The sequence below is a fragment of the Mirounga leonina genome, unplaced genomic scaffold, assembly GCF_011800145.1.
Source record: "Mirounga leonina isolate KUSES-001 unplaced genomic scaffold, KU_Mleo_1.0 Mir_418, whole genome shotgun sequence".
Taxonomy (NCBI): Eukaryota; Metazoa; Chordata; class Mammalia; order Carnivora; family Phocidae; genus Mirounga; species Mirounga leonina.
In genome coordinates, this window is record NW_023270739.1 from 17,975,324 (window position 1) to 17,988,606 (window position 13,283).

At 35.8% G+C, this 13,283-nt stretch overlaps 1 protein-coding gene and 1 pseudogene across 4 annotated transcripts in view; both read left to right on the top strand.

The window, feature by feature from the left end:
- UHRF1BP1L (UHRF1 binding protein 1 like) overlaps positions 1 to 13,283 on the top strand; it is a 107,964-nt gene that overhangs the window by 79,897 nt on the left and 14,784 nt on the right. For all 4 annotated transcript variants that reach the window (XM_034987759.1, XM_034987758.1, XM_034987761.1 and 1 more), the window contains 4 exons: positions 3,994 to 4,133; positions 4,824 to 4,974; positions 8,484 to 8,737; positions 9,079 to 9,187. In XM_034987759.1, coding sequence (XP_034843650.1) covers positions 3,994 to 4,133; positions 4,824 to 4,974; positions 8,484 to 8,737; positions 9,079 to 9,187 — 654 coding nt within the window. The remainder of the gene's footprint in view (positions 1 to 3,993; positions 4,134 to 4,823; positions 4,975 to 8,483; positions 8,738 to 9,078; positions 9,188 to 13,283) is intronic.
- On the top strand, positions 10,752 to 13,273 carry LOC117998839 (annotated as a pseudogene).

Consider the following 13,283-nt stretch of genomic DNA (forward strand, 5'->3'; position numbering starts at 1 on the left):
AGGGTAACTATTGAAGGATAGGAATTTAGTGCCATTGTATTGCCTGTAAGGTGACTGTTACTGTATATTGTCTGTGTTCCTTTCTGGTCTATGTTACTTTTAGGCTCTCTCTTTGCTTAGAGGACCCCTTTCAAGATTTCTTGTAGGGCTGGTTTTGTGTTTGCAAATTCCTTTAGTTTTTGTTTGTCCTGGAAGCTTTTGATCTCTCCTTCAATTTTCAATGACAGCCTAGCTGGATATAGTATTCTTGGCTGCATATTTTTCTCATTTAGTGCTCTGACTATATCATGCCAGTCCTTTCTGGCCTGCCAGGTCTCTGTGGATAGGTCTGTTGCCAATCTAATGTTTCTACCATTGTAAGTTACAGATCTCTTGTCCCAAGCTGCTTTCAGGATTTTCTCTTTGTCTATGAGACTCGTAAGTTTTACTATTAGATGTCGGGGTGTTGACCTATTTTTATTGATTTTGAGGAGTTTCTCTGTGCCTCCTGGATTTTGATGCCTGTTTCCTTCCCCAAATTAGGGAAGTTCTCTGCTATAATTTGCTCCAGTATACCTTCTGCCCCTCTCTGTCTTTCTTCTTCTTCTGGGATCCCAATTATTCTAATATTGTTTCATCTTATGGTATCACTTATCACTTGAATTCTGCCCTCATGATCCAGTAGTTGTTTATCTCTCTTTTTCTCAGCTTCTTTATTTTCCATCATTTGGTCTTCTATATCACTAATTCTGTCTTCTGCCTCATTTATCCTAGCAGAGTCTCCATTTTTGATTGCACCTCATTAATAGCCTTTTTGATTTTGACTTAGTTAGATCTTAGTTCTTTTATTTCTCCAGAAAGGGTTTTCTAATATCTTCCATGCTTTTTTCAAGCCCAGCTAGTATCTTTAAAATCGTCATTCTGAACGCTAGTTCCAACATCTTACTAATGTCCATATTGATTAGGTCCCTGGCAGTCGTTACTATCTCTTGTTCTTTTTTTTGAGGTGATTTTTTCCGTCTTGTCATTTTGTCCAGAGTAGAATAGATGAATGAGAGAACAAAGTGCTAACAGGGTAGGAGTGTCTGGGTGGCTCAGTCAGTTAAGCGGCTGCCTTCAGCTTGGGTCGTGATCCCAGGGTCCTGGGATTGAGTCCCGCATCAGGCTCCTTGCTCGGCGGAGAGCCTGCTTCTCCCTCTCCCTCAGCCTGCCTAGCACTCCCCGGCTTGTGTTCTCTGTCTCACTATCTCTCTCTCTGTGTCAAATAAATAAAATCTTTTTTTAAAAAAATGCTAACAGTGTAACAGCGACCTCAGAAAAATACACACTGAGCCAGAAGAGGCCTGAAACCAGGGGAAAAGCAAGAGAAAGAAAGGAAAAAGATTAAAAAAAAAAAGCAATATGATCAAATATGATCAGGCTGGTGCATAGATCAGTGCCACACACTAGATTTTGGGCATATTTTGGTCTGTTAGAAAGAAGTGCCTCCCAAAATTTTAAAGAAAGAAAAACTTATATATGTACAAAAATAAGGGTAAATACAATGAAGGGATGGAATATGACTGTAAAGATGAAAAGTATAAAAGATTTTATTTTTTTTATCTATTTTTTAAAAAAAATCTTATTTATTTATTTACTTGAGAGAGAGAGAGAGAGAAACAGCATGAGAGCAGAGAGGGTCAGAGGGAGAAGCAGGCTCCCTGCTGAGCCGGGAGCCCAATGTGGGACTCGATCCCAGGACTCCGGGATCATGACCTGAGCTGAAGGCAGTCACTTAACCAACTGAGCCACCCAGGCGCCCCTTATAAAAGGTTTTATAAAAGGAATTGATAATAAGTTGTTTGAAGAAAGAAAGAAGAGGAATTTTAAAAAAGGAGAGAATGTCATCAGGCAGGAGACTAGAACAATGCCATATACTAGAGATTCAGGGTATATTTTGGTGTGTTAGAAGAAACTGTATCCCAAAATTTTAAAGAGAGAACAACTTATATATGTTCGAAAAATAAGGTTAACTACTATGAAGGGATAGAATATGACACAAAAAATGAAAAATAAAAAAGATTTTTAAAAAAGGGATTGATAAGATGTTGGTTGAAAAAGGGAAAAAGAAAAATTAAAAAAAAAATTAGAAAAAGAAAAAGAAAATTAAAAAAATTTAACTTTGAAAGACTAAAGAATCACGGGAAAAGAAGCCATGAATTCTATGTGCTGTATCCCCTAGTGCTGGAGTTCTGCTATTCTCATTGATCGGTAAACTTGGTGTTGGCTGGCTGTTCTTACTGATCTTCTGGGGGAGGGGCCTGTTGCCGTGGTTCCCAAATGTCTTTGCCGGAGGCGGAATTGCCCCACCCTTGCCGGGTCCAGGCTAAATAATCTGCTCGGGTTTGCTCTTGGGAGCTTTTGTTCCCTGCAAGCTTTCCATACAGCTTTGGAGGACGAGAGTCAGGCACAATACTCTTAAGAATGTTAATTATCATGGCACCTGGCTGACTTAGTCCATAGACCACGTAGACCACATGACTGTGGATCTCAGGGTCGTGAGTTCAAGCCCCACGTTGGGTGTAGAGCTTACTTCAGACAAACAAACAAAAATGTGAATAGTATCACGTTGATCCCCATTTTAATCCTGATAACTTCTCCCTGCTATAAGGTTGTTAAGTTTAAAAACCTTAACATTACTGACAGTGCTCTGTGTGATATGGCCACAACTTAACTGGTTCTGCTGTTTACCCATGTGTTGGCTATACTTCAGGTGTAATATAGAACATTTTACTCCTTCTCTAAATTCACTCTTCACAGTTTCTTCACTGTGACAAATGTTTATCTACCTCAGGGTCTTTGTACCTGTGCCTAGAATGCTTTTTCACTTTAGTTTATATATCGTTTCATCAAGGAAGCCTTCTTAACCTCTGAGAGGCCCCTGTGAAATGGGAATTGTATTTATATGTATCTTCCCTGGCCCTAAACATTGTTTCCTTTCATTCAGTAGATGATTTCTTGAGCACCAACTGTGTTTCCAGGCACTGGGTTAGAAGCTGAATATATAATAGTAAATGCAGTTGACCCTTGAACAACATGGGTTTGAACTGCACAGGTCCACTTATATGTGGATTTTTTTTTTCTGATAAATTCAGTACAATACTGTAAATGTATTTTTTTTGTGATGTTTTTTATGATGTTTTCTTTTCTCTAGCTTTTTTTATTATATGAATACAGCATATAATACATATAATATGCAAAATATGTTAATTGACTTCAGTCAATAGTAGACTATTAGTAATTAAGTTTTGGGGGAGTCAGAAGTTAATGTGGATTTTTGACTACATGGGAGGTCAGCACCCCTAGCCTTCACACTGTTCAAGGGTTAACTGTGTAATAATTTAAAAACTGAGGCTGTGTCATGACTTGGGCTTTTCTCATCCACTTTTTCTAGTAATTCATTTTTACGGTATTTTTTTGACATATTGGTCTGTGGTGGGCACAGAATTTTTTTAAGATTGTCTTTGACCACAGAGTTTGAGAAATAATGAAATACAGCACACTGAGAAATTAAGGCAGGTAGGTTAAGAATGGAGGATATCACATTGGCAGTAGTGGCATTAACTTCATGTAGATATGATAATTAAAAGTTACCGCAGGCTACTGACAGGGGATTTGAAGTGGTTAAACTGAGACTATTCAAAGTAGGATAGCATAGGGAGAGGCAAAAGCTGGCTGACCAGGAACCTGCTACTCCAGCACTGGACCAGCAATGAGGAAACTGTGGTCAGCATTTTAGATTTTTTTTCATACTAAGTTTAGGGCTTTAGTATCTCTAACATTTTATTGTGGACGTTATTTCTTAATATTTGCTAGCTAATTACAATTTAATTTTTCTTTGCTTATTATCTTTTAAACAAGCCTTTGCTTGAGAAAGAGTGAAGGGATGCCTCATATTGGTTAGATAAATGTAACATTGTTGGATCATGTGTAAAATTGATTTTAATTTGTTAGTTTATTTCTTTATTACTTCAGGTATTAAAAAGAACGTGACTACAAATTACCAGAGCCTTGCAGACAGTGCAAATACCAGTGCAAAGCTACAGAATTTTGGTGAAACCTCTCCAGATGCCATCAGTACAAATTCAGAGGGTGTTCAAGAAAATCAAGACCTGGTAATCATTTCAGAGAGATTCTGTGAAGAGAAATGCCAGCCACAAGGCTGTTTTACCTTTATTTCATATTTAATATGCGCACATTTTATGACATTAATATATATAAGTGAATTGCCATAGTAGTGAGTGACTCATTTTGCTCTTGCTACTCTTGAAATTGCTTCCTTCCCTCCTATTGAATTGTTTTTCTCTGAATTTCACTCTCTAAATCTGTTTTTCTCCCACTGAGGAGGGGAGCTTCTGTCCTTTTCCATCTTTTATTTTTTTGACCTTTATCATAGTTCCACTTAAATATATTTTGAAAACAAGTTTGATGGTTGATGGTAGTCAGTCCTCATGAGGAACTTTCTACAAAAGAAGTATGTTACTGGTTTAAGCCCTTCCCACCCAGTGAAATATTCTTACAGATGACTTAGAAAATATGTTCAGCCTTCAGTGAAAATAATTTCACACAGAAATGTCATATAATTAATCTTTGTGACCTAAAAAAATTCTCTCTTGACTGAATAGGAAGAAAGGAAGCTGAAGTTTGTGACTGTAATGTATAATCATGTTTTGTTGGTCAAAAGTATATTTTTGGTTATAGGTCACAATTGTGTTTTTAGAGGTTATAGTAGTTTCCTGTGTCATTTCTTAAATTTTGTTTTGAATTACTTGGTATGCTAATATTATTTATGCAATCATTATTAGATGTCAGTTGTGGTGTTTAAAATTACTGGTGTTAATGGGGAAATTGACATCCGAGGGGAAGATATGGAAATCTGTCTTCAAGTGGACCAAGTGACACCAGATCAGTTAGGCAATATCAGTCTTCGGCATTACCTTTGTAATCGTCCAATAGGTAAGACTTTAATATGATTTAAACTTGTTTTGTTTTTTATACATATAATTCCTTAGCAGTTCTGTCTTTGGTATAAATAAATTCAAGGAAAATTACATTTGTTTATAATAATGTAAGAGATTTCTTTTAGATTACCTTATTTTCATATAGTATTTTGATTGTTAGAAATATAATGTGTTGAAGATGTATTCTCTAATTTCTTTTTGTTTTATTTGTTAAGTGCCATCTCTTTTGGTCTTCTCATTCTTTGATATAATAGGTTTAAGAAAACTGAGTTCTTTTCTATATGAAAAGAATGATAAAGTAATCCTAGAATGTCCAACTTAGTTCAATGCTGGAATAAATGTCAATTTTTATATTCCATTATCTTGCTTATAAACAAACATTTCCTGAGTCCAGCATGATACTTGGTGTTTGGAAAAATCATGTATCATGTTCTTATGGTCCTTCGTTCTAAGATGCACACATTCACTTGGACATAGAGGAATATGAACAACAAAACATGCAGTGTATGAAGAGGAAACCACATAAAACCATCCCTTTTTCAAAGTTTATATGGAGTTACCACTCATGGTTTTCAGTCATTTGAAGAAATTTATTTTTTAGAATAGTTCTACTAAGCATTTAAAATGACAGTATTCAATTTTTTAAGTCTTTAAAAAGTCACTGAGCTGTAATATTTTTTTTTGCTATATATACAGAATGCTAAATCTGATACATAACATGTTGAAATACATAGTCCTGCATGATATCAAATAAGTATGCTATCTCCTCACATCCTGGGAATTTCAGGTAAATGTGCCATTTGTCTTTAAACCAGCATCATAGAAAAAAATTGTCTCCTGGCTTTTTTCTATGTATAGACCTTGCAGTTTACAATGTATCTGTTAAAAAATTTGAAGAATTTTCTATTAGAAGTATAAATCCCAATGGCATGCAAAATAGAGGAAGCTAAATATATAATTGGAAAGGTTTCATAGTGGACAAAAGAAATTTCAAAACCTAGATCCTGTTCTATTCCCAATCCAAACTGCTCTTCAGATTGTACACTCTTAAGATTATTTCCAGTTGCTTAGTTGTTTTTACTTACTTTTAATGGGTCACTTAGTACCATGTCCTATTACTTTGTTTCATGTTGTTCCTTACTGAAGAAATCATTTTGAAATGCTTAGTATATGTGGGATGTATAGTCAGTGCTAGTGCCTTATTTTTCTCAACTGTGTCAGTTGGTTGTTTAAAGATAAACAAAAAATAAGAAGGAAGAAAACAAAGGAAAAGAAAGGAGAAAGGGGAAATGGGATAAAAGGAAAGGGAGAAAAAATAGTTTAGCTTGAACATTTCAAACAATAAGCCATACGAACAAAGATTGATCTATGATTTATATCTGCTGTCACTCTGACATGACCAATTAAAATTGCAAAGTTGTTTTTGCTTTTGTTTGTTTTTGTTTTTCTATAATGTATGGATTTTGGAGTCCTTTAATAGGAAGACCTTTACATAATAGTTTCATGGCCTAAAAGGTAGAAGAAAGGAAAGAGTTTTGACTAATGAGGATTTTGTTTGATCTCTGCTCCAAATAAATACTCTTTGTTTGAAATTATTTCTGGCTCTCAGCTCCTTAGAGTGAGTAGGTATCTCTCTCTCTCTCTTTCTCTTTCTCTCTCTCTCTGTATAGATATGTAGATAAATAGGTAAAAGGCAAAACAAAATCACATTTACCAAGTTGTTTCTAATTGCTCTTTTTTTTTTTTTTAAGATTTATTTATTTATTTGACAGAGAGAGACACAGCGAGAGAGGGAACACAAGCAGGGGGAGTGGGTGAGGGAGAAGCAGACTTCCTGCTGAGCAGGGAGCCTGATGTGGGACTCAGTCCCAGGACCCCGGGATCATGACCTGAGCCGAAGGCAGACGCTTAATGACTGAGCCACCCAGGAGTCCCTCTAATTGCTCTTATTATCAAATAGACACATTAACTCTTGTTTGTCTTGATATAGGAAAGAACACTAACCATTATCAATTTGTGGCTGTTTTACCTTTTATTTAAAAAAAAATCAGTTCTTAATTCAAAAATTCTTTAGAATTTTTTTGAACTCTTCTTGTTTCTATCTTATTTATCTTGAATGTTAATCTGTAGTAGTAACATTGATTAAACATCATTCTGTACCTGAAATAAAGTTATAAAAACAACTCTCCATTATAAGTTGTGTATGGAGATCTATCCTTGGTGCATAAATATAAGTATGTTTATTTTCTTAATCCCCTTCCTTCACAAATATGTTTACATTTGACTTTTATAAGACTGAAGTATTCACATCCATGCTGAGGGAAAATAAACATCTCCCCATCATTAATTTAATTAGTAGGGTCTTCTTAAGACAACCAAGACTGATAAATTCGAGACTGATAAATTTGATACTTCAGTAACTGAAACAGTTTCACTTTTCCAGAACATTTAGTTTGTTTTTAACTCACTGGGTTCTATGAATTGTGAAACTAATCCTATTTTTCTCTTTGCTGCTAGGAAGTTCATTTTTGGTTCACCTGTGGCACAGAAAAGTAAATAATGCGTTCAGAGTTACTAATCTTACTACCTATCCATTTCTGTTCTATCCTTTTCCATTGCTTACTTATTTTTTATATAAGTATGCTATGACCGTGTTGCCTCCTATTCTTTTTGGAGCTAGGTATTATAAAGTAAAATAGTTACCATGAGGGTCATTTCACTTAAGTGGTTGCATTGGGAACTTTTGTTTTTTTAAAATCAGATATTGTATGGGTGCTTTATTGAAATTTTAAAATTTGTTTTTGAAATCAGTATTTATCTCTGTAAGCCACCTCAAATTCTTTTTTGGAACAAGGCCAAGGCGTGTGTGTGTGTGTGTGTGTGTGTGTGTATGTGTATATATACATATATATGTGTGTATTATATATAAATGTGTGTGTGTGTATGTATATATCCTTTGCTATAATATCAGTTTTAAAATTGTCTTCTAATAGAGGCATTTTAATGAGGTCTTGTCTATTTACTTTTCTAATTATTTAAGGACCTAATTTTAATGAGGAAGGTGCAAAACTTCAGACTTTTGTTACTTCTTGAGAAATGGCTTAAGAATCACTTTAAATGCCATGATTTTTTCTTCATCACAGTTGTCCATTATATTACAGATGTATAGATAGGTATACACTCAGATGGATTGTAAGTATCTTAGGTATGCATCATATCAGATTTATATCATGACGTATGTTTGCATGGTACCAAAGAAATAGAAAATATAGACAAGTCAACATTATTGTAATGGAAAGTCATCTATAAAAATTGAAGTTAAGGTTGTTTATGGTATATTATAAATGTACTGTAAGTATCCCTTAAAAGTAAATATTAAAACTTTAAGATATTATTTCTTCAACATTGTACAAAGTAACAATAATGTCTTAATGACAAATAGTTGAGAGTGACACTTTTGAGTAGTGCTACAAGTTATAATTTTTATGTGTTCTTTTTCTGTAGGTTCAGATCATAAATCTATAATTCATTCCAAATCCACTCCTGAGATTACTCTGAGATTTGAGAGTGGGCCTGGTGCTGTAGTTCACTCTTTGCTTGCAGAAAAAAATGGATTTCTGCAATGCCATATAGAAAACTTTAGCACTGAGTTTTTTACATCTTCTCTTACTAATATTCAACATTTTTTGGAAGATGAAACTGTTGCAACAGTGATGCCAATGAAGATACAAGTTTCTAACACAAAAATTAATTTAAAAGTATGTTAATAAGTATTTTTATATTTTCATGTTGTAAATGTTCACTTTGCTTACCTAGACTTTGATTCATGTCTAAGAATATGTCATCTCTATAATATATACTCTATTAGCATTTATTGAAATGAATTTGTGGCCTTTGTGGGGGAATGACGAAGAGATCCTTCTTAGAAATTAGAAAACAAAAATAGGATGGGCAGTTTTTCACTGTATCAACTGAAGCATATAAAGATAAATTTCTAACTCATTAAAAATATTGACTGAAGTAACATTTGTTAAGGAAATGATTAATTTTATCATTTACTTTAATAACAATATGCTGATGTTGTTTCTCCTTTCTGTAGGATGACAGTCCTCGTAGTAGTACAATATCCCTTGAACCAGCTCCTGTAACTGTTCATATTGACCATCTTGTGGTGGAGAGAAATGATGATGGCTCTTTTCATATCAGAGGTATATATGAAAAACATTGTAATTGAATACCTGCTGAAATTTAAAATTAAATTATTTATATGCTGATTGTTTACTCATACTTCCTGTTTATAAATATATACGTATGTGGTAGTAAATGATTGAGGGACACTTTTAGTACTTTGCAATAAAATATCATCTGTGTATGGATCTCTTACTTCAGAAATAACTCATCCACAGTTGATTTAATACCTGTTCTACAGATGTGTTTTGAATGAAAGTGACAGAGGCTTTTCTGGTCTTACATGGCTCTTGAGCTCATTTGGGTCTCTTACTTGATCTCTTTCTTAACTTTGTTTCCCACTATTCTTTTATATATAGTCAACAAGCTTGGTATACTCCTGTAATGGAATTCTTCATGCACTTTTCCATCTCTGTGTTCTTATTTGCCTTGTTATTTCTCATTAGAATTGTATGTTTCCTTTCAAGATTATCTCAAGCTTCTTTTCAATTAACTGTTCTTATAACCTGATGTGACTTCTTATTCTTGGGTACTTATTCTCCATACATTAGTTACTAACAGTATATTGCTATGTATTTAGTTCTGCTTTAGTATCTTGATTTAAGAATTAGTATCTCCATTCTAACAAGATTTTTAAGGTCTCTAAGGGCTATATCTTACAAGGTGGAGTGGAATAGAGGAAGGAGCTTGACTTGTTATACTTAGGTAGTCTAGTCTCACTTTGTTAGTAGCTACTTGAGAGTGAAATATCAGGGACTGATCTATGCATCTATTTCATCTATCAGAACCTCATGGAATGACATGTTAAAAGAAGAATAAAGTCATAACAGTACTGCAAAAGAAAAATAAGTACCATCAGTGGGTCAGAAATCCTTAAAAGAGCACAGAGAGCAATCCAAAAAGGCAAACCAGAAAAGTCTGTAGCCATAAACCCATCTAAGAGAGAACTGTTGCTAAGGTAGGAGCAGTTTGTGGGGAAGTCCTAATCAATGAGTCTACCCTCTGGAGTTTGGGATCAATAGAGCAAACAAAGAAGTCAGACCAACACAGATAAAAATGTCAGCTTCTTTTCTGATAAAAGCTCACATGGAGCAAATAGCTTACTCTAAGAAGATAGGTTTGCTGTATGTCTCTTTCCTCCAAATACTTCAGGTCCCAAAACTGCAGGTCTGACTTGTAGAGAAAGCAGAATAGAATGCATCCTTTTTGCAGGCAAGGCTTATACCAAAGTGAGGAGAGACTGAATCACATACACAGTTCCTTTTTCTAAGCTCATCAATCAGGTAAGTCATACCTTCTCCCCTGTGAATAAGTGAGAAGGGGGGCCAAGAGAGTACAGGAGAATTTTCTCCTCAAAAACAGGAGAAATCTTCCAAACAGAATGCTGAAATTAGAATAGATCCCTGAGGCAATAAGGTGAACAATGTAGGCACTTCTTTTTGGGACCCTTTCCTATGCTTTTACCAAATAGCAGACTTTAGGGAGGTTTGCATATAGACTACAACATGGAGGGTAGATTTTACAGCTGCCAGGCCCCAGGAAGGGAATGATTGTGTTATACCTAGTTGACAAACTTGGTATCTCTCACCCCAGCAGCACAACCTCTCTCTCCCCAACCCCATCACTGGCTGTCAACTATGGCACATCGAAACAGCATCCATAGTCAAGAAAATGGGTTAAGCATACGTCCAAGAATTGTCATAAATTTGATTGATTGTAAACAGGCAGTAGTCATGATTGTAAGCAAGAAATATACTCTAGCTAATTGAGTAGAAAAGGAGTTTTATAAAGATTATTGGAATGGAATAGAATTAAGAGACCAGAAATAAACTCTTACATTTATGATTAACTGATTTTTGACAATGGTGCCAAGACAATTCAATGTGGGAAAGAATAGCCTTTCCCACAAATGGTGCTGAAACTACATGATATCCACATGAATGAAGCTAGACCTCTTCCTTATATCATCCACAAAAATGTACTCTTTGTGGATCAGAAATCTTAAAAGAGGTAAAACTATATAAAATCCTTTAAAAAAACCTTAAGAATAAATCTTAATGACCCTGGGTTAGGAAGCCTTCTCAGATGCCACACCAAAAGCATAAATGACAAAAGAAAAATGTAGATGAGTTCCGCATCCGGCTCCCGGCTTGGCGGGGAACCTGCTTCTCCCTCTGACCCTCTCCCCTCTCATGCTGTTTCTCTCTCTCGCTCTCTAATAAATAAATAAATAAAATCTTTAAAAAAAAAAGAAAGAAAGAAAAATGTAGATGAATATACTGTCAGGAGCATGAAAAGACAGTCCACAGGATGGAAGAAATATTTATAAGTCATATATCTGGTAAGGGCCTGGTATCCGGACTGTATAAAGAACTCTTCTAACACAAAACTGAAAAAGATAGGGAGACGGCTTTGGGCACTCCGCATGCCGGGTCTCCTCCTCTTCCTGTGCTGGGTAGCTGTGGCAGCCATGAAGACTCTGAACTCCATGGCTGAGGTGGCCGGAGCCCAGGTAGCCCTGGCAGTCAACATCAGCGTGGCCCAGGGGTTGCAGGACGTGCTTATTGCTGGTGCTGCTTCGTGAAATGCAAATTCAACACCCAACAGCCTCCTCAGTAGCCAAAGTAGTAACACCCCAGGATGACATAATTGGTGGTGGTACCATTTCCATGTCCTAATCATTGGAGAGCATTTCTGAAAGAAGCAGATCTCTACGTTTCTGAAAGTCTTTGTCCCAGAATAACAGCAGAAGAATATGAAGCTGTAAAGGAAAAGGTACTTCAGTTTTTGGAAAAGTCAAAGTAAGCAAAGAAATGGACAGGGAAACACTTAAGAGATGTGGCCAGAACATCTCTACATACTAAAGTGCATGGTGAACTTGTCTTAACAGGCTGTAGTGGACTCCATTTTGGTCTTTAAAAAACAAGATGAACCTATTGGGACCTCTTCATGTTTGAGACCATGGAGGTGAAACATAAATCTGAAACCAATACAAGCTTAATCAAAGGTCTTATTTTGGACCATGGGGCATGGCATCCTGATATGAAAAAAAAGGTAGAAAATGCATACATCCTCATATGCAAAGTGTAATTAGAATATGAAAAAATAAAAGTGAATTCTGGCTTTTTTTTTTTTTTTACAAGTGTGCAGAAGAGAGAAACTTGTAAAAGCTGAAAGAAAATTCATTGAAGATAGAGTTAAAAAAATAACAACTGAAAAAGGAAGTCTGCATGATTCAGATAAAGGATTTGTTGTTACTAATCAAAAGGGAATTGACACCTTTTCCTTAGAAGCTATTGCAAAAGAAAGCAGAGTAGCTCTGTGTAGAGCTAAAAGGAGAAATATGGAAAGGCTGAGTCTTGCTTGCAGTGAAGTAGCTCTAAATTCTTTTAATGACCTAAATCCTGTTTGTTTGGGACATGCAGGACTTGTCTATGAGTATACTTTTGAGAAGAGAAATGTAACAATCCTTGCTCTGTCACATTGTTGGTCAAAGGGCCAAATAAGCACACACTCAAACCAAAGATGCAGTAAGAGATGGTTTGAGGGCTGTTAAAAGTGCTACTGATGATGACTGTGTAGTTCCAGGTACTGGTGCAGTGAAGTAGCAATGGCAGAAGCTTGATTAAATATAAACTCAGTATAAAGGGCAAGGCCCAACTTGGGAGTTCAAGCATTTGCCGATGCACTGCTCATTATTCCCAAGGTTCTTGTTCAGAATTCTGGTTTTGACCTTCAGGAAACACTAGTTAAAGTTCAAGCAGAACATTCAGAATAAAGTCAGCTTGTGGGTGTGTACTTGAACATAGGTGAGCCAGTGGTAGCAGCTGAAGTAGGCATATGGGATAACTATTGTGTAAAGAGACAGCTTCTTCACTCCTGCATGGTGACTGCCACCAACATTATCCTGACTGATGAGATCATGCGAGCTGGAATGTCTTCTCTAAAATGTTGAATTGAAGCTTCCCTTGTGTCATCTGAATCATGAAGACCCTACAGAGTGATCCTAAGAAAATAGCTGTGGAATTTTGTCCAAGTCCAAGTGATTTTCTTTTTATCTTCCTTCCTTCTTCCTTCCTTCCTTCCTTCCTTCCTTCCTTCCTTCCTTCCTTCCTT